This window comes from Pholcus phalangioides, unplaced genomic scaffold (genome assembly GCF_987345545.1).
Source record: "Pholcus phalangioides strain wild (caught in Gottingen) unplaced genomic scaffold, Ppha-v1.0 ptg000017l_1, whole genome shotgun sequence".
Classification (NCBI taxonomy): Eukaryota; Metazoa; Arthropoda; class Arachnida; order Araneae; family Pholcidae; genus Pholcus; species Pholcus phalangioides.
In genome coordinates this window covers 47,206,603-47,232,368 of record NW_028301610.1, presented here as the reverse complement: position 1 = coordinate 47,232,368, position 25,766 = coordinate 47,206,603, and the positions used below count along the sequence as shown (strand labels likewise).

Genomic DNA, 25,766 nt, shown 5'->3' with positions numbered 1-25,766 from the left:
AGTGTATTACTCAGAAGTATTTTATCCCTATAGTGGGCAACGGGGCACCAGTATCGTTCAGTGAGGGATAATTACAGGTTGTGGGGTCACTGAGTTTTTCTCTAATAGGGTTGCTATTAAATGGAATAGCTTATCTTCCTGCCCCCCCCCCCCAGGTTTGTGAATTCTAACATGATACATTTAAATGAAATATGAGACATAGTATGGATAACTTCTCAATTTATCCCACTTAGTTAAGACAACCACAATCTTTTAAAGTTTTTGTGATACGCCTTTATATTGGGCATTTTGGTTATATTTGACATATTTTTTATGGGCAAATTTTTTCAACCTCATTGGGCAATCTGCCTGTCGTAGCCTTTGTAACACATACACTTGAACGTACATTGCATTTTTAGTTTAACCACTTTACGATCAAGGACATGATATTGCTCACAAGTCTGTTTTCTTTCCTTACCTAAAAACTTTGTTGTAACCCTATTAAAAAAACTAGTTCTTTTTATCTCTGTGATGAGGAAAAAACTTCTAAGGTTAAATAGGTTGTACTATGTACATGAGAGGGAAAGAAAAATATACTTCATACCTACACACTCTTATCAAAGTATTACAGTAATATATTGTTTTGTTTTCATTTGTTGTTTTTATTACTTTTCTGACGTATTTATCGCCGATTCGTCAAGCAGAGATGATCCGAATGTCTCGCCAAGTGCTTCTGAGCGAAGTGGTTAAAACTTATTAACACATTGCAAAACTTAATGAAATATTGAGTTTCTGTTGCTAAAGTAGCTGCTCGAGCAAAGGAAAAAAAATCATTGATGTAAACTACATGACCTCTCTCAATACATTTTGACTCAATAAATTATGTGTGAAAGCATTGGAGAGTAGGGGTTATGAAGTCTCTTTCCCTGCCACCATCTATACTTTAGGCCTGAAAATCTTCCTCTTTTCAGCTGATTTCCTCTTGTTTTTTTAAACTGCAAAGTTTACTGAAAATTTTAATAGAAATGGTCAAATTTACTGTTTCATGTGTGTGATTTTTTAAACTTCGAAAAATTCACCCGATATTTTGAAGCTACTTAAGTCAATGAAAATAATCCACATACAGGGTAGGGTGTTTTAAAAAGAATTGCCTGATTTGAAATGCGTATATTACGAAAAATATTGAACATATAAACACTTAAGATTAATTTTATATTACGTGGCTAATCAGTTTTTTTTACAAACCAAATTAAAGGTGCTCAATATGTCCACCTTGGGATGCATGGAATATGTCTATATATGGTAGTCAAATTCATTCCAAACTTTTGCGATCATGTTTGCATCCACTGCGAATTGATTTGTGTGGACTACGTGCGAAACTGTCGGATGCGCTCCACATTTTCGTTTGACATGCAGGGACGACCAGGGGATTTCCCTTTATACACAGACAAACCCGTATCTCGGAATTGTTTATACCATCACCTAATGCTCTCAGCGGTAGGAAATTCAACACCAGGATATTGTCGACGAAATGCACGATGAACAGTTGTTACAAACTCGCACTTCGCGAAGCTTAGAACACAAAACGATTTCTGTTGTGCAGTCGCGATCTTGACAAACACCGAAGTGGTGGCCGAAGAAAGCATTAGCGCTATCTGTTGGCAACTGCGTGAAACTCGAGATTTCCCTCTTTCTACCTATACATTATTCGATCAAAACGGATTAAAAGCTGAATAGTTATGATTTTTTTTAAATCGGATGATTCTTTTTGAAACACCCTGTACATCGCAGTCAATTTATAGCATTTAAATCAAGCTGAGAAGTTTTACACAAATAGAAACAAAAGCTAAAAAAAGTCCTTTTTGCACTTGACCATCTGAAAAATCTTGAAGGAATTCGTAAAACTATCATTTTTAAAACACTGCTCTCTACATCTAGTAGATACAGAGAACTGTCTTCTTTCCTGGGGGGAGGGGGTGGGGGCACAAAGTTGCTCTCAAATAATTCTTTTATCAGTACCAGTTTTCTGAATGATCTCTCTCCTGAACAAGTGATCATCATGCTCGAATATATTCTATGAGCTTTGACACCTAGAAAGATATCACCAAATCCTTCATTTCATGTAGTAAAATTTCCTGTTGAGATGGACTGAGTAACAACCTTAGCTTGGTAAAGGCTGCAAACTGGACAGTTTACTCTTTGAACGTATTACTGAAATCACAGGTGTAAGAAATAATTAATTTCCCAGCTTCAGCTGTGTCTGTGTGTAATCTCTGCATCAGATAGGTTACATAAATCCACTATGACTTTGAACTTGTCATGCACTAATTGATATGCGTGTGATCTTGTGTTCTTTTAAAAGGCAGTGGTTTCCAAACTTTTGGAAGCATAACCCCCTTTGGCAAGAATTTCATTGGCGACCCCCTTTTTTTTATTTTCAAACTTAAAAATTAATGGATAGATGGTGCTGCACGGATACCATTCATATGTGAATAATCAATTCTGCATTTTTCGAGTTTTTTTTTTTTGAAAAACCGCCATTCTGATCGAGATACTTGCGGGGCAAATGTGGCCCTCGTATTCATCTGATGTGGTCCACGACCTCAAACTTAATTTTGTAAAAATGAATTCAGTGGCACATTTACAGATAATCTAAGTGACCCGCGGTGCTATTCCACATCATCTAAGTGGCTCGCTGCAATTTTCCAGATGATTTAAGTGTTCAGCGTCATATTCACAGATCATTTAAGTGACTCGCAGCATAGTCTCGGATCACTTAAAAAAAACGCACAGTACATTTATCTTTCACTTGTGTGACCTGCGGAACGCTAACATCACTTGAATGACCCGCGGTGCAATTTCACATCACGTAAGTGGCCGTGGCACATTCCTAGATCACCACTTGAGCAACCTGCAACACAGTTACAGAGGGTTTCAGTGGACCATGGTGCAGTTTCTCCATCATTTATATTACCCTTGGTACAGTTCCAGATCACTCAAGCAGCTTCCGGCATATTTACAGATCGCTTAAGTGAAATGCGGCATATTGACAGGTCACTTAAGTGACCTGCGGCCAGTGGTGGCTCGTGGTCGAGTGTTCTGGGGGGGGGGGGGGGGCGAAAACAAAATTTCGTTCTAAGTTACCAGTAGTTAATTTCCATACAAATATTGTTTTTTAAATTTATTTATTATAATTAATTAGATAATTTGTGTATTGAAATTTTATTTTTCATACGTCTGTCCAAATAAAAAAAAATTCACGCTCAGTCTGGCAGTATAGACGTAAGCAGTCACGCACGCACTGTACAGTAGGCCTGATCACAATTTTTTTTTCACAAGATGCTGAATTTATGCAGGGTGTGTCTCAGTACTAGGTTTAAAAAACTTCTAAAGGCGCGTATACACTAGCGCGCAGATCATGCAATGAAAGCCTTCGCAATTGGTTGCTCAGTAATTTGTACGGTGTTGTGAACGATTCTTGAGCTGTTTTCACTGGACTCAACTGCAATCGGTTTTTTCAACGAACTCAAAGAAAAAAAAAGAGCACAAAGGAAGTTTGTGTACCCACGAGCGGATTAGAACCACTGCACGGGGTCGTGCGTTGCAAGATCGGCGCTCTAGTGTATACGCGCCTTAAGAAGGGTAGGGCGCACCCAAACGACTCAGGATGACAGCAATGCGGAGTTGGAAATGATACGGTAGCGTACACAGAAAACACACCATTTAGTGACTATTCATTTCCTCAAATGACAGAGTTCAAAGAAGGTGTTCAAAGTGTCGGTCTACGAGCTGCAATGCGGGTCTCACATCTCCGGCCCATAAAATTCCGATCAACATTCTGGAAGGTTCCGGGTATGTCTTGGACTTCCCTGCAATGCGTGTTGCCAGTTCATCAGTGCCGATGTACAAGTCGAGTAACACCCTGGATAAAAACATACACTGTGGATATAAATTACCAAAAAAAAAACAACATTGGCCCGAGAGACCAAAATTGAACGTTTTCTTCGCTGCCTAGCTCTCGCAGACTGTCTGCATGGCCCCCACAAGGGGGAGGCTGACAGGGCTCGGGACGATTCTCTTCATTTTTTTGTTTTTTCACGCCATAAATTCACTATAAAGGGGCCCGTGAAAAGTCTGGTCTGGGGGCCCACCAAAGGTCCCATCCTAGGGGCCCCGCATCAGGATGTGGGGGCCATGGCTGTCTGGTGACATAAAAATCACCACGGGTGTTATATGCATGAGATTGTGTAGTGTATGTACGTGTAGAGGATTGAAACGATCCAGGAGAGGATTTTTTGTTCACAAATTGCGTTATGAGTGTTCATCCAGAGAAAAAAAAAAAAAAAAAAAAAAAAAAAACGCACTCGAAGTAGGGTGACCATACGTCCCGTATTTCCCGGGACAGTCCCGGTATTTTCTCTTTTTTTGGCCGTCCCGACTTTTTGGCAAAAGTGTCCCGGTTTTTCCCGTATTTCACACGAAGCCTACTTGAATTTTTATTCTTTATTAAAGTCGAAGATTGAAATTATTTTTCAACTCAAATTATTTTATGATAGTTACAACTATATATGGGATATTAATCTCCCACATTTGCCTTGGCAAACGTTTTTTTTCCGTGGAATACATTTTAATCCACTGCAATTTGCAGTAATGCATCATTTCCCGCCATTGTGATTTTTCCGTAATTTCAACAATATTTGGCAACTTTGTTTGGTTTTGGCGTCGTTTTTGGCGATAATTGGCGAAGTCCCGTATTTTCCCGTATTTGGAATCCCAATGTCCCGTATTTCTCTCGAGGAAATATGGTCAGCCTAACTCGAAGGAATTACAAGTCATAAAAAGGAAAAAAAGTAGCGAAGAAAAAAAAAATTGGCTTAACCCAGTGGTGGGCAAACTTTTTAGGAGCGGAACAAAAGGAAAAAATTTTGGAGGGCTGGACATATTCGGCTATTTATTCATTATTGGAATTTTTATGCTTAGCAATGAAAAGGGGGGGGGGTGTTTAAATCAATTTTTATTTAAATTCTCACAACTATATTTTCCGTATGCAAAAACCCCTCGAATGAATTTTTTAAAAACACTGAAATTAAAAACTTATTTTGAAATCTGCAGCGCGGGCCGGATAGAACCTCTAAGCGAACCGTAGTTTGCCTATCACTTAGCTTAACCACTTGCCTGACGGGTTTTAATTTTTTTTCTGCACAGAAAATGTCAGATTTTTTATTTTTCATTCCATTGATATGTCGTATAACATAGATATATCTAACTATGTAATTAGATTACAAGATTATGTATCGATATAGGTATATCGCTGTTGCATGAAGCCATAAAGTTTGTGCAGATTTAGTTGAATGTTTACTTTTCGTTAGCGCCCTCTAGGGTGAAAAATTACGATACCCGTGCTCACGGGCAAGTGTTTAACCAAAGAAGAAGAACAAATTTGGCTAACCAAAGAAAATAGTTTGGACATGACATGCAGCGGAAAAAAAGCCTTGAAAAATATTAGTCTAAAACCGACACATATTTGTGTATAACATTCATTGTATGCGCGGGTGATATCCTAACGTTTTCTTACAAAAAGGCATGAATTGCCTTTTAAATTAAAAAGGCATGAATTGCTCAATAACGAAAAATTTCATCGCCGTAATAGTTGTAGTTTTTATCTAATAATCTATCTATTTCTATCTAATTCTATCTATTAATTTTAGCGTCACCTGCCGGCAATAAAGATAACTATTCTTACGACAAATTTTTGTTATTTAATAAAATCCTGTTCTTCTGTGCAAACTAAATCGCTTATACGGAAGAGTAGATGACTTTGCCTTGAAGCTCAAGAAAATATAAACGAGCAGTGCTCCAGAAATTTCTACACGAAGCTGGAAACATTCTCGTTAAGTAGAAAACGAGAAATCTAAGAGCAGCGATCAGCTCTACGAGAAACGAAATTTTAGCGATTTCGACACACATCTATCCTTTTTCTTAATTTCTCTTCACAATCTGTTCTATAAAAAATCTCTTAAAAAATCAAAATAAAAATCTTAAAACATGAGGCATCTCTAACTCGAAAAAATGTTAATAAAAATCTTCTCCCACTTTTTCCCCAAACTTTTTAAAAAATAATAATACTTTTTCTCTTTGATTTCGCCTTCCATTAATAATTTTTAATAATTTTTTGAATTTTATATATATATATATGTAGTAACAACCTTAGTTTTTATTTTCAGCCAACCACATTTTAGGTACTCTACCGACAATGAGGTGAGACCACGACGCAGCTGATGATGACGTCGCCAAGCAGTTCACTTTTCTTGCCCAAATTATTTAATATTAATAATACTAACCTGCTCAGAAGGACATGTTGAGTTTGTAAAGCCTATAATAATCAATTTTTATAATTAATTATAGGATCCCGACTTTGATCAACTCCCGATTCTGACCGACATACACACATGCATTTTCACTATACACATACTCTCTTGTCTTTTTTCCTTCACATGGGCTCCCAAAGGGCCCGCTTTGAGGGCAGCAAGTGTCCGCAAACGGATAGGTACTGCCAGAAATTTCCTTTCAGTTCAGTTGCCTAATAACACTCAAAAAATCGTCAGCGAATAAGGCAAATACCAGGAAATACTAAAAAATTCCTAACGCATTTCGACACACTGTGAGTGTCGTCTTCAGAGGATAAGAGTATCCCACTGACCGAGTTTCTCACATGGATTGAGTACCAAATCTTCGATCTCGGTTGAACGGAAAAACAATACGTCTGTTCAAGTCAAACGTGTCGTGGCAAGAAGCAACCGAGATTGAAGATTTGGTACTCAAATGCAAGTGTTCCACTCGGCCTTATTCGTTGACGATGTTTTGAGTAAATCACTTATGTTTTTCGAATTAATGAATTATTATTATTTTTTTACCTCTTATCACCTTACCGATATTTATTCGAGGTAAAGTTCCCTCAAAAATTTCCCTTTTCAGTAAATTTTTCACACACATTTTGGAAAATATGCTGCCAGCTACCGGTGAAATTATATAATCAAGTAGGCTTAGTAAATTATGAAACTGCATGTATAATTAAAAAAAGAAATTTTTTTTGTTTGATGAACTCAAAATTTCCGCAAATGTCAAGAAAATTCCTTCGTGGGTCAATTTTAGCCAATTTTACCCACGGATATGAGAAATTTATCACTAGTTACCATCACTGAGGCGCGGAGTCTAACGCACCGGGGAAAAGAACAAATTGCTTAGGACTTTTCTTTACCTCTCCACTGCTACATCCTTACTCACAGGCCGCTCACGACCAAGGAGCTACTCCTCGTGCTCCGAGAATATGAACTGAACATGTCGTTTAGTAGAATCTCTTGCTGAATGTTCTAAATTATTCTCCCGCATCTGAATATTTTTTTCAATCAAACAATAATAAAACCCACGGGTGGTATATATATCAGTTTTGAGATATTAACATTCAGATAGCTTAGGCCATCAAACTGATGCCTAGAAATTGTCTTGAGGGACGCGCCTTTATTACGAGGCGCCCCTGTCGGCGGCTCAGTTCAAAATCACTTAGGTGGCTTGTGGCACATTTTTAGACCATTTAAGCAATCCGTGGCACATTTACCGATCACATGTTACGTGATGTAAGAGACCTGTGGTGCTGCTCCAGATCACTCAAATTGTCTGTGACGCGTTTTCAAATCAATGAAGTAGCCCACACTTTTCTAAAGGTTGATCACCCTCGATCATATGATATTAAAAAAAGGGTATTTATCAGATCTGAATTTATCACAGGAAGAAAGGACAACTTCTTCTGAGTCTGATTTTGAATTCTCATAAAAACGTTCGTTTCTCTTTTCGACATACCTGTAGTTGGTTGCTTGTTTGTCTATGTTGTCCCAAAATTTCCTGCCATCCAGTTTCAACCTATCCCGAAGTGACCCCAAAAACTTTTCTACAGCAGTGGTTCTCAACCTTTTTTGACTCGCGGAGCCCTTTCAAGTAAAAAAATTCTACGGCGGAGCCCCGTAGGCCAATTTTTTAATTATTTATCAAAGTTACTGATTTATTTTTACTATTTAAAAATATTTACAATTATTTTTTTTAATTCTCTTCGAGCGGCCGCGGAGCCCCTGGAGAGTGCACAAGGAGCCCCAAGGGCTCCGCGGAGCACCGGTTGAGAACCGCTGTTCTCAATCAGATCCACTACAGTATTTTCTTAAAGTCAACTTTAACTCCTTGTAAAACGTTATTTGTATTGTTGAATAACAACAATTAAATTGTATAAGTTTCCCCCTATAAATCCAGCCCTGGTTTTGAAGCGTGTAACTTTTTGACTTGAAATACGTGACATTTTCTTAAAGATTTACACGCACGCCTACTTTATTTTTTATGTATTCCGATTATCTATAAATACATTATACAGTAACATTACAGTCAAGAAGCTAAGTAAGAAAATTACTCATTTTGAAATTAAAAAGAAAAATTGTTCATTGATTAATAACCATGTATGAAGAAAATTAACAGTTTTATTCAAAACTTTTTGGTGTATATGTATATAAATTTATATATAAAGAAAAATATAAATGTATAAATTATTGCAATACGTAGTTAAAATTGATCCACTGTGAGGCGATACATACAAATATAGCACACATATCTTCACAATAATTGCACTTTCACAAAAATTTTTTTTTGGCACTTTCAACTCTAGCTGCTTCTTGGACGGGCTGTTTCAGGGCTCACGATATTCGGACATAGTAAAAACAAATACACATACAAAATTTCAGAAGCCACACATAGAAAATAATGAATTCTAGAGGGTATTTATTTCTAATTTTTTATAAAATATATATTTCAGGATTTAACAATCAATGACATATCCCCAGCATGCTAGAAAAGCACGAATGTGCAAATTTTCCCCTTTTTTTTTATTGGCTGGTTGGATACCTTATTTTGTTATCTAAGTTTTGCCTGAAAAGCAAATGTGTGTATCCCCTATTGAAACACATGTTGCAAAACATTTTAGGAAAATAATTACCACGGAGTAACATGGGTAGAGTAATAAACATTCAGACATCATTTCCCATGTTTCTTCTTTTTCCAAGGGCATTGCGCATTAGTGCTTTTGTCACGAGAGGGACGATATGAAAAATGTATTTTGTTTCCAAATACACGAAAACATTGTTTTGATATGGTCTATGTCCATAATGATGTACTTTTAGAAAAAAACCATATTCTTGATTTAATTCCAAAAGCTGATTTGGTTACAGACTTATATTGGTCCCAAAAATACACAATTCAGATATATATATATATATATATATATATTTATAAACACAAATTTCACTCAATATTAAATTAAAAAAATATGTACACAGAAGAAAATAAATAATGATCTTTTCCAAAATCAAATAATCAAAAATAAGATATAATTTTAAAAATTGAAAAAGTAATTTTTTGTTATGTTGAATAATTACATCAAGCTAAAATTTGCAATAAATTTTACATCAAGTACATTTATTTAATAATTTGATTTTTAATAAATATCAATCTTTTTTTTCATGTTTTTATTAACGTATGGATTGTATTTGCAATTGTTCATTGCACTAAATCTGAACCATAAAAATACATCTATATTGCACTCCAACTGGACATTTTGCATAGAAATAAAGGTTGTTTAAGATGGGTGATTTTTTTTCCGGCCTACGATATACATCATGAATCTATTATTGGGAAGAGGAAAAAAAATCATCCACCTCTACTGTCGCCACCTGATGGACAATCGCTGAAGTTAAGACAGGCTGCAATGTCTCTACTCAGCTAGTCACGCTACTGATCGTGTTTTGAGGGAAGGAAGGTCACGTCTCTGTGGTATGATGGTCACTTGCTTAGTTTGCAAGAGGTCCTGGGCTCGATTCCCAGTAGAGACAACAAATTTTTCTTCCCCAAGCTCACCTCGGCACAATATCCAGAAAGTCTCTTGATCTGATGAAATATTATTTAACTTTTTCTGTACGATGTTTTCATTGAAAAGGTGAGCAGCATTGAAGAGAAAAAGTAGCGATGCGGCGAAATTTTGTGAAGTAATTCCACTTGAGCTAGTTGAAATCAACTTATTATAATAGAAACAATTCACATTATCCTTTTAATGGCAGATGGGAAGAAATGTCTAATTAAAAGCAGTAATCAATTTTATATCTGAAAGTGTGAGATTACGAAATTAATTCCAAAAACAATCTCCTTCAGTTCAACACTTAGGCTATAAATTCATTTTTCTGAAAATCGCTCATTTTGAGATTCGGGAGGGTTTAATTTTTTTTTATCTTATTTTTAATATACTCTATATGGGCATATGGGCATAAGTGATTCTTAATTTTTTTGGTAAATTGATCACTTTTTTTGTAAGTTCATCACTAAAAAATCAGTGGGGGAAATAAAAGAAAAAAATAGTGAAAATCGATCCAAATTTTTAATTCGGCCTATAAAAGGGAACACCGGGCTTAAATTTCATCAACAATTGTACAATATACATAAGTATACCAATAATTCATTTTTGATGAATAATAAATTAAGGTAATGTGTATATTATTGAAAAAAAGGGTAGTTATATACGGGGCCGCAACTAGGGGAGAGCAGGCGGGTCTCGTGTCCCGGGCGCTAGACCCGAGGGGACGCAAACTTCATTCTGAAACGTCTCCTTCAACATTACAAGGGGGCGTCAAAATGCGCGCTTGCCCCGGGTGACCAAGCATCTAGTTGCGGCCCTGGTTATATATATATATATATATATGTTAATGCCAAAGCCCGAAGTTGGTCGTCCGAATTTTTGGTTTCGCTGGGCTTTGGCCAGTACAAATATGCCGATCTCTGTGTATGGACCACTAGCATATCGATATTCAGATTCCTTTGAGTTTCTATACCTAACCACAGTGCCGTCTTAACGCACGGGTCCACCCGGGGGCCTCAAGAGAATAGGGGCCTCAAAAAAATGAAAAGTGGTTGAATTTTTCGAGAATTTGCCAGGTAGGGCCTCAGCAAAATCACTTGGCCCGGGGGCCCATGATGCTCTTAAGACGCCCTGCCTAACCATAATGATTATGGTTAGCTATGGCTAATTATAAATGTGGCCATAATTATCGCAAAAAATACGCCAACGTGGCGATGAACCCGAGTCATATAGGGATCGATGTACATTGATATATAAGGGCCGGCGAAAGAGCCCGAATTTCTGACATTTGCTGGATCAAATGAGCCGGGCTTTGGCAGTGATATGCATATAGTCTTCAAACTAACAAGGAATGGGTCCCAAAGTGACGTCTTTAAAAAGTTTTTAATGAATTCAAAAATCCCGCAACCCTAGAGTGTTACTGCGACGTAATTCAAACAACTCATGATCAAGTACAGCACAGACAAACAAAGAGAGAAAAAATTTTTGCTCCAGCTTTCCTGTTCTAGTTTCTGTAGAACAGAAAAGCTGGAGGAAAGAAAGGAAAAGAAAGTGATATATACTGTTACGTATAAGTCCTTTTACAAATATCGCCGAAAAGCGCGACAGCCGATGAGTAGCCAACTGTTATCATTTTTAATATTTTTTTGCGACTTTGATATAATTGCATTCCACCGCTAAATTTTTTTGTTTTTATGTGCTTCTGGATAAGATGAATGTACTTAAATTTTTTCATGATTTTTGAGGACACCTTGGGACCCTTTCCTTGTAAATGAGAAAATTCATATAATTAATTGTTTCTATTTTTATTGCTGAATAATTCGGGTATAATAATAATATAATAATTGCAATATTCGGGTTTTAAAAGTTTGGTGGTTGATTTTTTTATAAGTAGTACCATATTATTCTTTTAAATATCTGGTATAACGTCATCCGTGGGGACAGAATAAAAATGACTTCATAAGTGGGGTGGCTCAATCCGTTAAGGGGACACAGTACTTTTGAACGATCAAAAAATCGATTTTTTTTAGTATTTTAAAAAATTTTACAGATCTTCCTGAACATTCCTTATTTTAACCACCAGTATTTCTACAAATTACCAGTAATTGAAAACTTAATTTTTAGTTTAACATTGAAAACTGCATTGTTATTTTAAATTTATTTATACATTTCTAAAGCCATCTGTTTTATACTGCCATCTGTAAAACGGACAGGACTCTGACATTCTGTCCATGATTGGCTCCGGAGGCTGATGATTGTACAGTTGAGTTAGTCTGTATCCTCGATTGTTGCTTATGAATTCTCATGCAAGATGACTCTTCGTGTTTATATAAATAACTCTTCAACGCAAATGCTTTTCCGCATCGTTGACATACGAAAGGCTTGGCGCTCGAATGGGTTTGTATATGTGCTCGAAGGTTTGACTTATCGGCAAAAGCCTTGGAGCAAATGTGACATTTAAATGGCTTTTCCCCAGTATGGACTCTTAAATGTCCTTTGAGGAGCCAACTTCGACTAAAACTTTTGCCGCAGTATGGACACTGGCATCCTTCAGAATGTGTTCTCACATGCATACTGTAAGCTGGCATGGACACATATACTTTCTCACAATAGGGACACTTTCTAGCTTTGCGGTCTGTTTCGCTACGGTGAGTCTGCCGGTGTCGGGCAAGATTACTAGATGTACTGTACCTTTTTCCGCATTCAGAACAAACATGACTGTCGACGGTCAAAGCTAGGGCCTCGTCCGAACTCATTCCGTCTGATCCATCTGATGGAATGGTACAGATTGGAGAATCACTCGAAAAATCAGCATTATAAGAGATGAAGGGAGTATTCGCTAGATGGCGGAATTTCGCATCAACAAAATGATCGAAAGTCATTGTCCTTTCTCGATGGGCGTCAAAACTGAAACAGTTATTTTCGATGTATTTTTCCTGTACAACAGGGAACCTTATGGACAGTTTTTCAGGAGAACTAGAGTTCTTGTTCTCTTTCACAATCGGTTCTTCTTCGTAGATCTTATTTGTAGTTCTTTTTGGTACAGTCAAAACAAGTGGTTCCGTTTGTTGATAGATATAGTAATCCTCTGGATGTGTGTGTGTGAATGGCTTTTTCGTATGCGAAAAAAGATGGAAATTTCTGTCAACAGCTGCTTCAGGAATAGCTGGTTGGACACGAATCGTTGCGTCTGAGCCAGATTCCATGCCATCGTAATCATCAGCAGTTCTCACTCGTCTTTCTGGACTTGAAACTAAGAAGAAGAAAAAAAAAATTAAACTGAGAGCAACTGTTTTCCGGAATGCACTTGTGCATGCAAAGAAAGACATTTTTTTTAATTGGACATCCAAATTGCCTAGATTTGAGATCAAATGTAACATACATTATATTTTACAAAGCAACCAGAAGTTCACCAAAAGCCTGTTCTACGCCAGTAAGGGCTTTTTTGACTAATCGTTTGCGTGAGTGTAAATGCGAATTACCGGTGAGGTGCAAGTAGACACGTGGTTATGTCTAGGTAAGCTTCTGTCTGATTTTGAGCTGTTGTCTTTAAGCCCTTGGAACAACTCCAGACGACGGAACTTTGAAGTAGGCTCATCTAGCTCAAACCAGGAAAGACTGAAAGCTGTCTATAAGATTCTTGTTATAGAGGGTGATTATAATTAAAGTTCCCATACTTTCCTAATGCATCCAAATTTTCGAGATATCTTAATGAGACCACGGGAGAAAGATTTATGCAATAAAAAAGTGATTTTTTTTGCATAAATCTTTAAAAAAAAGGTTTTTTTATTGAATTTTCTTTTTTTTCCATGGTCCATATAGCGTACATACCAAGCTTCAATGGAATACCTCCATCAGAACGGGCACTTCATAGCTGACGAGTGCTACGTACGTCTGAGCAGTGTCAGTATACTGCAGCTACTCAGATCTATGTAGCGCTGTTCTGGTGGATGTATTCCATTGAAACTTGGTATATACGCTATATGGACCATGAAAAAAAAAAAAAAAAACTCAATAGAAGCTCTACTTATTCACCTGGTGGCCAAAAATTGAACTATTTTTATTTACGATATTTTACATTAGGATATCCTGAAAATTTGGCTGTATTCGGATGAGTACGGGAACTTTAATTATAATCACCCTGTAGTTTAGCTGGTTTCGACCTCATGGAGGTAGACATCTGCTGCATCACAATTTTTTTTGGACGGACAGCTGTGGTAAATGGAACTTCATTAACATATTCATTCTACGCAAAAGTGCTCCACCTAACAGGGAAATTTCAAAATAATTTTTTTTTAAACGCGAAATCTCTAAGTTGAGATCAATTTCAAACAAATCAATTTCTATAAAAACTTTTAAAAAAGTCTAGTGACTTTTGTTTCATCGTGTATTCATTCTCATTTCCTTAAAAACCATCCCCGAAGGTCACTTAAGAGAGGCGCTTTTTAAAGGATAATTTGTACATGAAGAAATATGTTTTAAATAAATGGTAAATTATTACCTTCGGATGACTTTTTTAGTCATTGCGTGTCAAAATAACGTTATTTTTTACCCCTTATTTTATGAATTTTTGAGCAATATCTAGTTTCGTATGAAAAAATATATATACAGGGTGATTCAGAAAAGATGGGAAAAAGATAATAGTACACACCAATAGAAACAATTTTCATCAAAGAATGCATGGTCTAAAATGAAAATGCTAGCGCGTTTCGAAACGGCCGCTCCGCAAACTTTAAAACGGCATCCCTGATGAAATTTATCGGGAGAAAAATAACGCCATGCATGCAAATGTGACCCGGGGAAGAAGAAGAAGAAACCGTATGAAAATCTGCTTCACAGTAAATAAAAGGCGCGGACGTCAGCCCCATGAAGTTATTCCAGAGTGAACGATTCTAACAGTTGTAACGTACGGGATAATATGCATGTCTACGTAATGAATGCGTAAATGAAATTCATGTCTGCTTTTTCAGTATTACCAAATCGCGCCATTATCGTGTACGTTGCAACTGTTAGAACGGTTGCACGCTGGAATAACTTCACGGGGCTGACGTCCGCGCCTTTTTGTGACGCAGATTTTCATATGGTTTCTTCTTCTTCTCCAGGTTACATTTGCATGCATGGTGTTCTTTTTCTCCCGATAAATTTCAACAGGAATGCCGCTTTAACGTTTGCGGAGCGGCCGTTTCGAAACGCGCTAGTGCGTTTGTGTTTCATGTTAGACCATGCATTCTTTGATGAAAATTGTTTCTATTGGTGTGTACTATCACCTCTTAAAGTTTTTCCCATCTTTTCTGAATCACACTGTATACAGGGTGCATAGCAAACAGGGCGTATGGCAATTTAATGGCCACCCGTGAATCTTAGAGGTACCCTTCCAATTAGAAAAAGTTTTAAAACAACGTGTAGTACTCACATATGTCATTAATATTTCAAGGGGTTGTATAGTTATTAAAATAAAGAAATTAACTTTTTATACTGTCCCCGTGTGCCCCAAAACCAAATTGGAAAGTTGTTTCCCTGTCTCTCCTGAGATGCAACCAAAACAAAAATTCCATATTCTTAAGTGCAATATTGACTGAGATATTCGAATTCGAAAAGCGGAGGAAATTTGGGAAAAAACATCGTTAGGTAAAATGTGATAAATCGGTTTTCCCGCATTTGAAGCTGCTTTTATCCGTGGGCTACCTGTTTTTACCCAATTAGAAAGTTGTTGCCCTGTTTCTCTCGAGGCCAACAAAAAACATTCCACGTTTCAAAGTGCAATATCCGTGGAGATATTTGACTTCAAAAATCGAAGAAAAGTTGGGAAAGAACAGCATAAACTAACGGACAATGCTTCTTTCCCTCATTTATGGACAAACAGAAATAATTAGAATCACCCTGTATATACGTCATCATTGAGAATAGTTATTTTATCTCAGCCAATACATCAATTGTTTAAGGATGTCGCTGATGCAATGAAGTCGGCCATGTTTTTATTCTCAATTATTACAGCATTTCTTTAGCGTTTTCTCCTTTTTATGAATTTTTCCTCACTGTTTAGAATGTTGAAAGTGGAGTGGAAAAATGTGACGTGTTGAGAGATGACGTTATGACCATTATGACATAATACAAAAGGCGTATTTATAAGGTTCGTTGCCGCGACTGGGGGGAGCAGGTGGGTCTAGTGCCCCGGCGGGCACCGAATTCAGCCTTTAACTTGCTTCTTCTACATTAGTGTTTCTCAACCACCGGGCCCTGACAGGGGTTCCTAGGCTGGGATATTTATGGCACCCCAAGCCGGACTTTTTACGGGCCCCTATGTAGTGAATTTATAGCACGAAAAGACAAAAAAATGATGAACATCGTCCCTGAGGCCTTGTCAGCCTCATGTGCCGGTTTGCAACTAGATACTTTGTCGACTGGGGCAAAGCACGTATTTTGACACCCCGTTCGATATGGAAAGAGCATCTAAAGTTTGGATTTTGTGCCCCCCTATGGGTCCAGTGTCCGGGCACCAGACCCGCCTGTTCCCCCACTAGCTCCGGTCCTGTTTGTGGGCCATACAGGGCCGTCTTAAGAATATTGCGGCGGAGAGGATCATAATCCCTCAGGCGAAGGGATTTCCATAGGTCCCTATCTGGTTAGAAATGTTTTTTCACCGGTTCACACGCTTTACTCTCGAAAATTCTAACCAGATCTCAGTTTTAAGAGAGCCCCCCCCCTCCCCTGCTCGTGATTCCCCGGGTGCGCCCATGCGTTAAGACCGCACTTCCCTGACATTATTCATACCCCAATTTTCCCCAATCATTTTCTGTTAGTCGTGTGTTTGACTGAACCTTCCACTTTCAAAAATAAATGAAACAGGGCCATGGGCTTCCAAAGGTTGAGAACCACTGTTCTACATTACACGAGGGCCCCAAAATGGGTACTTCCCATGGCTGACAAAGTATCTAGTTTTGCGCTGAACTCCGGAGGGAGGTGGCAAATTTGAAGAATGAGTGGTCAAGAAACAGGAGCGGCTTAATTGCCTAGGCCCTATTGCCTAGACCAGCGGTTCTCAACCTTTTTTTGACTCGCGGAGTCCTTTTCAGTATATAAATTTCTATGGCGGATCTCTGTTTGACTAGAGGAGCCCTTTTTGTGTATAATTTTTATGGCGGAACCCTGTAGACCTTTTTTATTTATTTATCAAATTTACTTATTTATTTTATTTTCCTCGAGTCGCTGCGGAGCCCCTGGGAAGTGCACTCGGAGCACCGGTTGAGAACCGCTGGTCTAGAGAGTGAGAGGCTAGGACTTATAGAGCCAGAGAGACCTGTTGCGTGAGTGACCAGAAGAGTGATCTAGAGCAGTGTTTTTTTCTTACCTTTTTTACGCCCATGGAATTACGCCCCTTTGGACCATATTTTCTGTGTCAGGCACAGATCTTGGCGGTGGGGGTTCCCATCCAAGAGCAGAATAGTATAGGAGAATTTATGTGTTCCGTAAAATATACGAGACGATCCAATGAACTTACGCAATTTACCCCTCACGACACATCGTTCTGGATCCGCGCCGGGGCTAGGGGACATACTTAAGACATATTTACAATATATATACTATATATATATATGTTCCAATAATAAAATGTGTCTAGGAACAAAGGAGACATGAAACAAGGTCTAAAAATAATTGGAAGACCTTCCTTATTTTTCAAGAATTATTGTTTAAGAAAACGTTTGAGATCGGGTAAATAGTATATTTCTCTGTGGCCACCAACGACTTTAATTTGAGAGGTCCTTGAGACGGGTCAATGCGCATAAGAGTATACGCGCGCGAGCGTGTGTGTGTCTATACGTATCACTTGGTCACACTATAACAATTGTTTGTTTTCACCGAAATGTAGCAGTTGATTTCTGTAAAATTAATTAGTTTCTTCACTTCTTGGGGCACGCGCCCTTTTTTTTTCGGGGGTACTTGAAGAAAGAACTTTGACAAGTCCTCCCCTCTTGAAAAAACGTGTAATTGATCTAAAAAAAATCGTCGTCTTTCTGGTGTAATTACGAAAACTTGATGTTTGTTACATTTTTACTGAATGTCAAGAAAATCACTACACAGGCTGCGTCCCAAATTGTTCGCACAGGAGTCTGCAACTGTTGACTTTAGAAACATACATGTGGGGTCCCGTAAATACAGTAAAACCTTGGTAAGTCGTCACCCTAATAAGTCGTCTTCCCGGTTAAGTCGTCATTTTTCTTCGGTCTCGTCCAGCTTCCATAGATAATAATGTTATTCAAAATTGTTTAACACACGAAACCTCGTTTACTCGTCGCTAATTTCGGTTAACTCGTCACTATTGAAAAGTTTGAGGAAAAGGAACAGTTTTCTATGACTTTCTTTTTGAAAAAAGGAAAAGCTTGATAACAACACTGCTACATGTTGAAAAGTGACCATAAAAACCTCATATACGAAAACAGAACAGCTGAAATATAGTGACACCGAGGAAGTTCATGTTACGACTAAAAAGACAGAAGTTCTCTTGAAGTGTTAGGGACTGTTCGAGGTGGACCTAATTCCTGTACGGGCCCCATTAATTTGGGGACTTCAACTTTGAACAAAATATCTTAAAAAAGACTCTCTAATGTCTGTTATACCCTGCCCTGGACCCATCAAGTAAAAATTTGGTCATGTTCGAGATTACCTCATATTTGTACCATGAACTGCTGATAAAAAATTCAAATCACTAAAATTAAATGCGTTATGTACGTATAAAATTAATGTGCATTAATTGTGTTGTAGAGAAATGCCAACTATTCTAACATTTGCTCTGATTGGTGTAAATTAGAAGCATACTAGTATAAACCGTAAGTCCGCCAGTCCAGTCCAGTGACGACCATGGGCGGGGATACGGGAGGGGGGGGGGGTCATGAGGGGCATTGCCTACCCAGCATCAAAGGTGGAGTCGTCTGATCTAATGAATATGTGTATATAAGAATTGACATCATCGTGCCCCCCCCCCAGACTTTCAAGTCTCCGCCTGCGGTGACCAGGGGCGCAACTAGATGCTTGGTCACCCGGGGCAAACGCACATTTTGACGCCCCCTTGTAATGTTGAAGGAGAGGTTTCAGAATGAAATTGGTCCCCCCCCTCGGGTCTAGCGCCCGGGGCACGAAACCCGCCTGCTCCCCCCTAGTTGCGGCCCTGATGGTGACGACTTATCAAAACTAAAGGAATTGATATATTTCAGTGTTTCTCTCAACCTTTTTGTAAAGGACCAGTAAAATGTCTGGATTATTTTGACGAACCACTGTAGAGTAGTTGACTACATGACCCGTATTTTACGGGGCAAATTCCCTTGTTTTTGGCTGGGCCGACTTTTCTTATACGGATTCTTTTTTTTTTACGAAGTTCATTTGAATCTGTTATCTTTACTGAAATCATGAATGAAAATAATTTTCATAACTTTTAAACTTGTTATGATGACTGACTATCAATGTAAATATTCATCTTGAAAATTTGTCTTTTTTTTCCCTGGCAACTGCAATTCACTGTGTTTTCTAGTAGCCCCTCTTTCACCTCCCATTGCTGAATTTCAGCAATAGTGGTGATTTCGCCGACTTATAACCAAGATTTTGGCGAAAATTAGTGATGTCCTGTATTTGCTTTTATATCAAGATCCTAATTTTCCGTATTTTCCCTTAATGAAATGTAATCACTAAGTTTAAACATTTTTCGTGGAATGCATTATTTTTACAAAGAATGGGAATAATTCTCGATTTAAATAATTTCAGCAATAATTGGCAATTTTATTGAGAATGGCCTGTTATGTCAACAATTGACGATATTATGCCCGTATTTTTCTCGATGGAATATGTTATTTCAATTATAAGGGCCTCTAGTTTTTTTATTTGAACCCAAGAGAATATTACTAATATTGGTTTCATAATTGAATAATTTTTCATTCAATGTAAATTCAGAATGTAATTGAATTTTTACGAGCAGATGTACGGGAGAAAAGTATCATATTTTATCATAATTATTTTTTCTCGAGAAAAGTGTTCTTTTTTTGGGTGCTGTATTTTAGATATGTTTGACATCCATATTTTTATAAGCATCTTTTTTATATCATAAGAAATTATTTCGTCATTAACGAAAAAATTTATTCATAAAAGAAATGATTTCAGAATCAATGAGAGCAAAAATTTCATAATTCGTGAAAGTAATTTAAGAATTACGTACCAGCAGAGAAAAAATTAAGAAGTCTCCTACCTCTTAACATAGAAAAAACTTTCTTCTGTAGAAATATTATTAAAAATATTCCCATTGATTTATTTCAAACTTTTACCGCATATATTTGATTGTGTATGCTAGCCTACGCCATTACAAAATTTTACATATCTCTATAGTACTTAATTTTTTACAAATTTTCAAAAAAAAACAAACAAAAAAAACCACATTAAAAAACAGCTTGTGCGCATGACAAAATTGCATGGAAATCAATGTAATTGAATAAAAAATGATTCAAAATAAAGAGAACTATTTAGTTCAGAAAATGGTGAAAAAGATTGAGATTTTACGACTCAATCTTATTCAAAATTAAATTTCAATAATTCAAAATTTAAAAAAAATTTATAACCCGAGTATTTATGAATGGATCTCAAATATATTTTTCATTTTATGAACTAAACAGTTTCCCTTTACTTTGAATCAATTTTTGTCCAATTTTATTGATGTTATGTTATTTTATCATGACGAATGTTCTTAATGCATTTTTTTTTTGAAAATTTGTAAAAAAATTAAATGTTGAAGATATGTAAAATTTTGTGCAGGCATACACAGTTAACCGAATGGGGTAAAATTTGAAATAAATCAACCGATAAATGATATTTTTAATAATGTTTTATACATATGAAAGTTTTTTACCATGTTAAAAGATAGGAGACCCCTTAAACACGAAGCCCATTGGCCACTTGTTTGGTACGTTACATTTTCCTTGTGAATATGTAGGAGAGACCGGGGCTAGTTGGCATAAGCGGTAAGTTGACATACAGCGTCTTTTTTTCACAGAATGCCAGAATCATCACTGTCAAACCACCTGAGGGTGTTGCATCATCCATTGTAGTTTCAGTGTGATATGAGCTTCTGGAGAGGAAGAACAAGAGTTTCCCGATTTTCTGCCACGAACGTATTTTTCATTCTGGGAAGCCCATAAATATGTTGATGCATTTTCAATAGTTGTGATGAGTAGAGTGGTCAATAACGTTTTGTATTTGAGCAGATCCCGCCCTTAGTCAGGGCCGTCTCAAGAGCATCATGGGCCCCCGGGCCAAACGATTTTTCTGAGGCCCTACCAGGCAAATTTTCGAAAATCTCAACCAGATCCCATTTTTGTGAGGCCCCCTTTTCTCTTGAGGCCCCCGGGCCATGCCCGGGTGGGCCCATGCCTTAAGACGGCACTGCCCTTAGTGGGTGTGCGACGGGTGCGGTCGCACCGGGCCTCGCATTTTATGTAGTAAACAAGGTGTCTGAGCTTGAACTAATTTGATTCTGGAAATTCCATCATTTTGCCGGAAATATTTCCCTCATTAATTCTGAATTTTCATCAATTCTGGGATTTTTTTTCATCAATTTTGAATTTCCATCAACATTGTAGAATTTTTGTCTCATTAATTCTAAATTTTTATCAATTTTGGGATTATCTTTCTCATGAATTCTGAATTTTCGTCAATTCCGGGATTTTTTCTTTGATCGATTTTAAATTTTCATTGGTGAGTAGATATTTTTAAGTATTCCTATATACATTCTGTGATAACACGTGAATTTTTGGATGCCGATTCCCCTCCCCCACAAAATACTGTACATAAAATTTGGGGCTAAAGAGCCTGCAATTATTAATTATTTTCGCACCGGGTCTGGCTTCTGATAAGGGCGGCCCTGTATTCACGTGCTGGAATGCTTCATGAAACTTTTGAGGAACAGTGTAGCAGCAATTTTACTAAAGAGTCATGTTGGCATTCCAGCCGAGGGGCATGTTGGCAGGCATAGGACACGTGTTGTGTATCCTAACTTACCGCTTTAGTATAACCGAAGCGAAATTGTGCGGAAATTATAACCGCCAATTCAAATGCGGGATCGTCCCACTTTCTTGGTGGACATGAAGCTGTTGACTACCTCTTGTTCGTTTTTGGTTTTATTTAACTTTTCTTTTTACATTCGTTTTCTTCTTCAAAATATTGTGTGTGCTTAACATAATATTTTTCTGCATTTCTGTAGGTGAAATAAAAGTTTTGTAGTTACTAATTTATACGGTTATTCCTCAGATCCTATTAACCCCATCATGCTATTCCAACTTACCCCAGGGGTTGTGCGAACTTGCCCCACATCTGGGGTAAGTTGGCATAGTTAGAAAAAATTTGTAAACAATTTTTCGTGAACTGAGCGTACAATTTTAAGTGATATTTTCCGTCATTAATTTGTAGCCAAGGAGTACCGCTATCTGCCGCATCGGTAACATTCGCTATAAGCACTGTATTACAGCAAGAAATAGAAAAATCAAAAACTAAAAGCTATGCCAACTAGCCCCGGTCTTCCATATACCATCTTCTAAATGCCACAGTATGAGAATTATCAATAGTAATATAATAACTCTACATGAATAATTAATATTCCACAACATGACTTTGAGGTCCGTGGGCTTAAAGAAAAATTTTAATTTTTTCCGTAATGTCTTAAAGCAGCGTTTCTCAACCTTTCTGAATCTAAGGACCACTAAAATGTCTGAAACAAATCTACAGACCACTAACTCAGTCTGAGTAGAATGACCATATGACCCGTATTTCACGGGACATACCTGTATTTTGTTCGCGCAGAATTTTTCACACACATACACACACACACAGTTGTTTCGTTTTTTCAACAAAGCTAGTTTCAATTTTTAATCTTTACTAAAATCGGAATGAAGATAATTTTCATAATTTATAAGTTGTTTTACACAGTAATAATGATGGTTTTATTTATTTTACACACATTTGCCTCTTCAACGTTTTCTTCGTGAACTACATTGCAATTCACTGCGATTTTCAATGAAATTTTTATTTTTCACCCATTGGTGCATTTTCAGCAGGTTTATCAAAAATTATTGATTTTTCCGACATGAAGCACGTTTTTTTTTGGCGATGTTCCGTATTTTGCCGTATTTAAGAGGAAAGTTCCCGTATTTTGCTTAACGAAATAAAGTCACTCTGGTCATGATTGAGCAGGGGTTTTTTTTGGGAAATAAATATTTGTTCACATACTGTGATTTGCGATAATTTTGATTTTACTGAAAATTTCATTTTTTATTTTGATGGCATTTGAGCTACTTGATGACAATTAGCGATATTCCATACGTAGAATCGTAATCTTCCGATCAGATATGGTCACCCTAAGTATGAAGGCTTATTATTATTTTTTTTCGTTGTAGCCATAAGAATATCTTTAACATCAGCTGCATGCAATTCAATAATTTTTCATTCAAATAAAATTTAATGATCAGGTCTTCCTGCGAACCACCTGTCCTCTCTTCGCGGAATAAAGGTTGAGAAACGCTGTCTTAAAGGTTGAAGATCACTGTTTTATCTACAATGACATCTTTTCTCGGTCCACGGAGTATCGTTGTACAGTAGACCCTCTCGATAACGGGCACCCATGGGACCAAAATTTTTTTTCCGCTAATGACGAGGTGCGATATAGTGAAGCTTCTCATATACGACTTTCACATTTATATGACGTTTGGCTTAGGTAGCAATCGGTTGCAAATCTATATGTTACTGCAAAAGTGACACACGGGTGGTGATGCAGAATCACCAATCGTCTCGATAAAAGAAAAGTTTTGTAAAATTCCACTACATTTAGCACTTTTTACCAGCGATTATGCATAATACTCTCCATGGGCGGAGATACGGGGGGGGGGCGCATGGGGAGCCCAGTGTCAAAGGTGGAGTTGACTGATCTAATGTGTATGTGTACATATGAATTGACATGGCATCATCATGCCGCTGTGGTGGTCGAGTGGTTATAGTGCCGGACTCGTGATGCGAGGATCCGGGTTCGAACCCCACAGTGGTGGTCGGCTGAAGTTGGTTTTCTGTGGTTCCCAACTTCAAGGCGCAAATGCGAGCCGATCTCCCCGTTAAAAAGTCTCGCCACAGAGAGCAACAGTCCTACAACGGTAAATCATTCAACCATAACACTTCACTCATAGTTAGTAAAACTGGGGGCAGATGACAGCACTACACATAACAAGCATTACACAGAAACAAACTTTACGCCAGGTTGCACTACACGTACACGCACATTCCCGCATATACCGATTCGTTGGGGGGTTCCGCGGGGGGGGGGGAGGGGGGTGCATGTGTGGTGTAGCAGTAGTAGGTAGGGGCTCGGGGATCCATGATGTTCTTAAGTCAGCCGCCTCGTTGGGCAATTTGCCTGTTGTGGCGTTGTATTTGTATTTGTACCCCCAGCAATAATGACCGTGTCAAATCTATATCCGCCTATGATTCTCTCCCAAATAATTTTGGTGATCCCTTGGGAATACGTGAGGATCATATTATTTATTATTATTATTTAAAATCTGATATAAACATGTACAAATTTCTAACCTTTCCTCTCTTCAGTAAACTAATTAATTATTTTTTCCGTACATGGTACGTGCCCTTCGCATATTTTGCAATAAAAATTAAATTAAATTGAAATAAGTATATATGAAGAAGATTAAAAAACATAACAATATTATCAGTCTTGTGATGCTAGCTTACTTCACACGTATCAACAAGCAAAACCAACATTACCATTGGAATTCACCATCCTAGGCCATAGTTGTATTTAGTTGATCAAGTTATTAATTGACGATTTATTATATTTACCAACACGAGTTTGGGATTAAGCATAATCTTAGTTGAAAATGATAAATTCTCGGTTAATGACCAAAAATTAATAGATTAGAGTTTGGAAGAAAATGAGTTTTCCTGATTTTATTGTGTGCTATCGAGAGTGTCCGCTAACGAGGAGTGAAATACAATAAAGCCCTATTCTACGGGACCGGCGATCAGAAAAGTGTCCGTTAAGGTAGGTTCCGCTGTATCGAGATTTCACTGTAATAATAATATAAAATAATAACTTATTATATATTTACCTTGTTCAAAATTTCGGAAATAATCTCTTTCTTCCAGAAACTTGTCTGTTTCTTTCTCGAAACGGTATCTTCTATTGGTAATCAAAAACGCTCGAGGCATTATTAATAATTATTTATGTTTGATTATAATCAACGATATACACAAATCACATAGAAAATAAACAAATAAATCTTGGAAGATGATGAAAATCTTGAAAGACAGAGAGAGAGAGAGACTAAAAAAAGCGTGCGAGCGGGGTAACGGTTAGTTAAAGACTGACTGAATCCTCTCACATGGACGCAACATCTTTATTCACGTAAGTCACCGGCGATAAGCTCCTCCCCATTTTCCATATATGGAAGTTGTGGGTGGAGGCAAAAAAGAATAGCGGCAAGGGGTTTCGGTCTCCATCCCCCCTATTTTTTTTGGACAAGACTGTTTTTGATTGGTCGATTTTTTTTTTGTTTTGTTTTTAGTTAATGTGTGTAAACAGGTTCACGTGCGCGGGTCGCGTGACTCCCACTCTATGCTTCCCCCCCCCCATCGTTGGAACGTGTCCCCTATTTTATAATTATGAATAAGATCCGCACGTGTTGTTTGTTCGGAAGACATTCATTTCTGTACCATGTGATTTTTATTTTTTAGTAGAAGAAGTTAATACGAGTACAGTAATATATACCCGACTTACACTACCCCGGGTTGCGCGATTTTGGAGTTACGGGATTTTCTG

The 25,766-nt window shown here is 37.5% G+C and overlaps 1 protein-coding gene across 1 annotated transcript; it reads right to left on the bottom strand.

The window, feature by feature from the left end:
* Positions 1 to 11,729: 11,729 nt before the first annotated feature.
* On the bottom strand, positions 11,730 to 25,313 carry LOC149073979 (uncharacterized). Its single transcript, XM_089246337.1, has 2 exons — positions 25,057 to 25,313; positions 11,730 to 13,172 (listed from the first exon to the last, which is right to left on the bottom strand). Exons 1-2 carry the CDS (start codon positions 25,154 to 25,156, stop codon positions 12,106 to 12,108), a joined length of 1,167 nt encoding a protein of 388 aa, XP_089102463.1. The 5' UTR covers positions 25,157 to 25,313; the 3' UTR covers positions 11,730 to 12,105.
* Positions 25,314 to 25,766: the final 453 nt, after the last annotated feature.

Bases quoted from the DNA above. Each gene is read 5' to 3' on its own strand.
- LOC149073979 (XM_089246337.1), bottom strand. From the start codon at position 25,156: ATGCCTCGAGCGTTTTTGATTACCAATAGAAGATACCGTTTCGAGAAA. The intron at 13,173-25,056 runs GTAAATATATAA...TCTTCTTCTTAG, and splicing joins TTTCCGAAATTTTGAACAAG to TTTCAAGTCCAGAAAGACGA.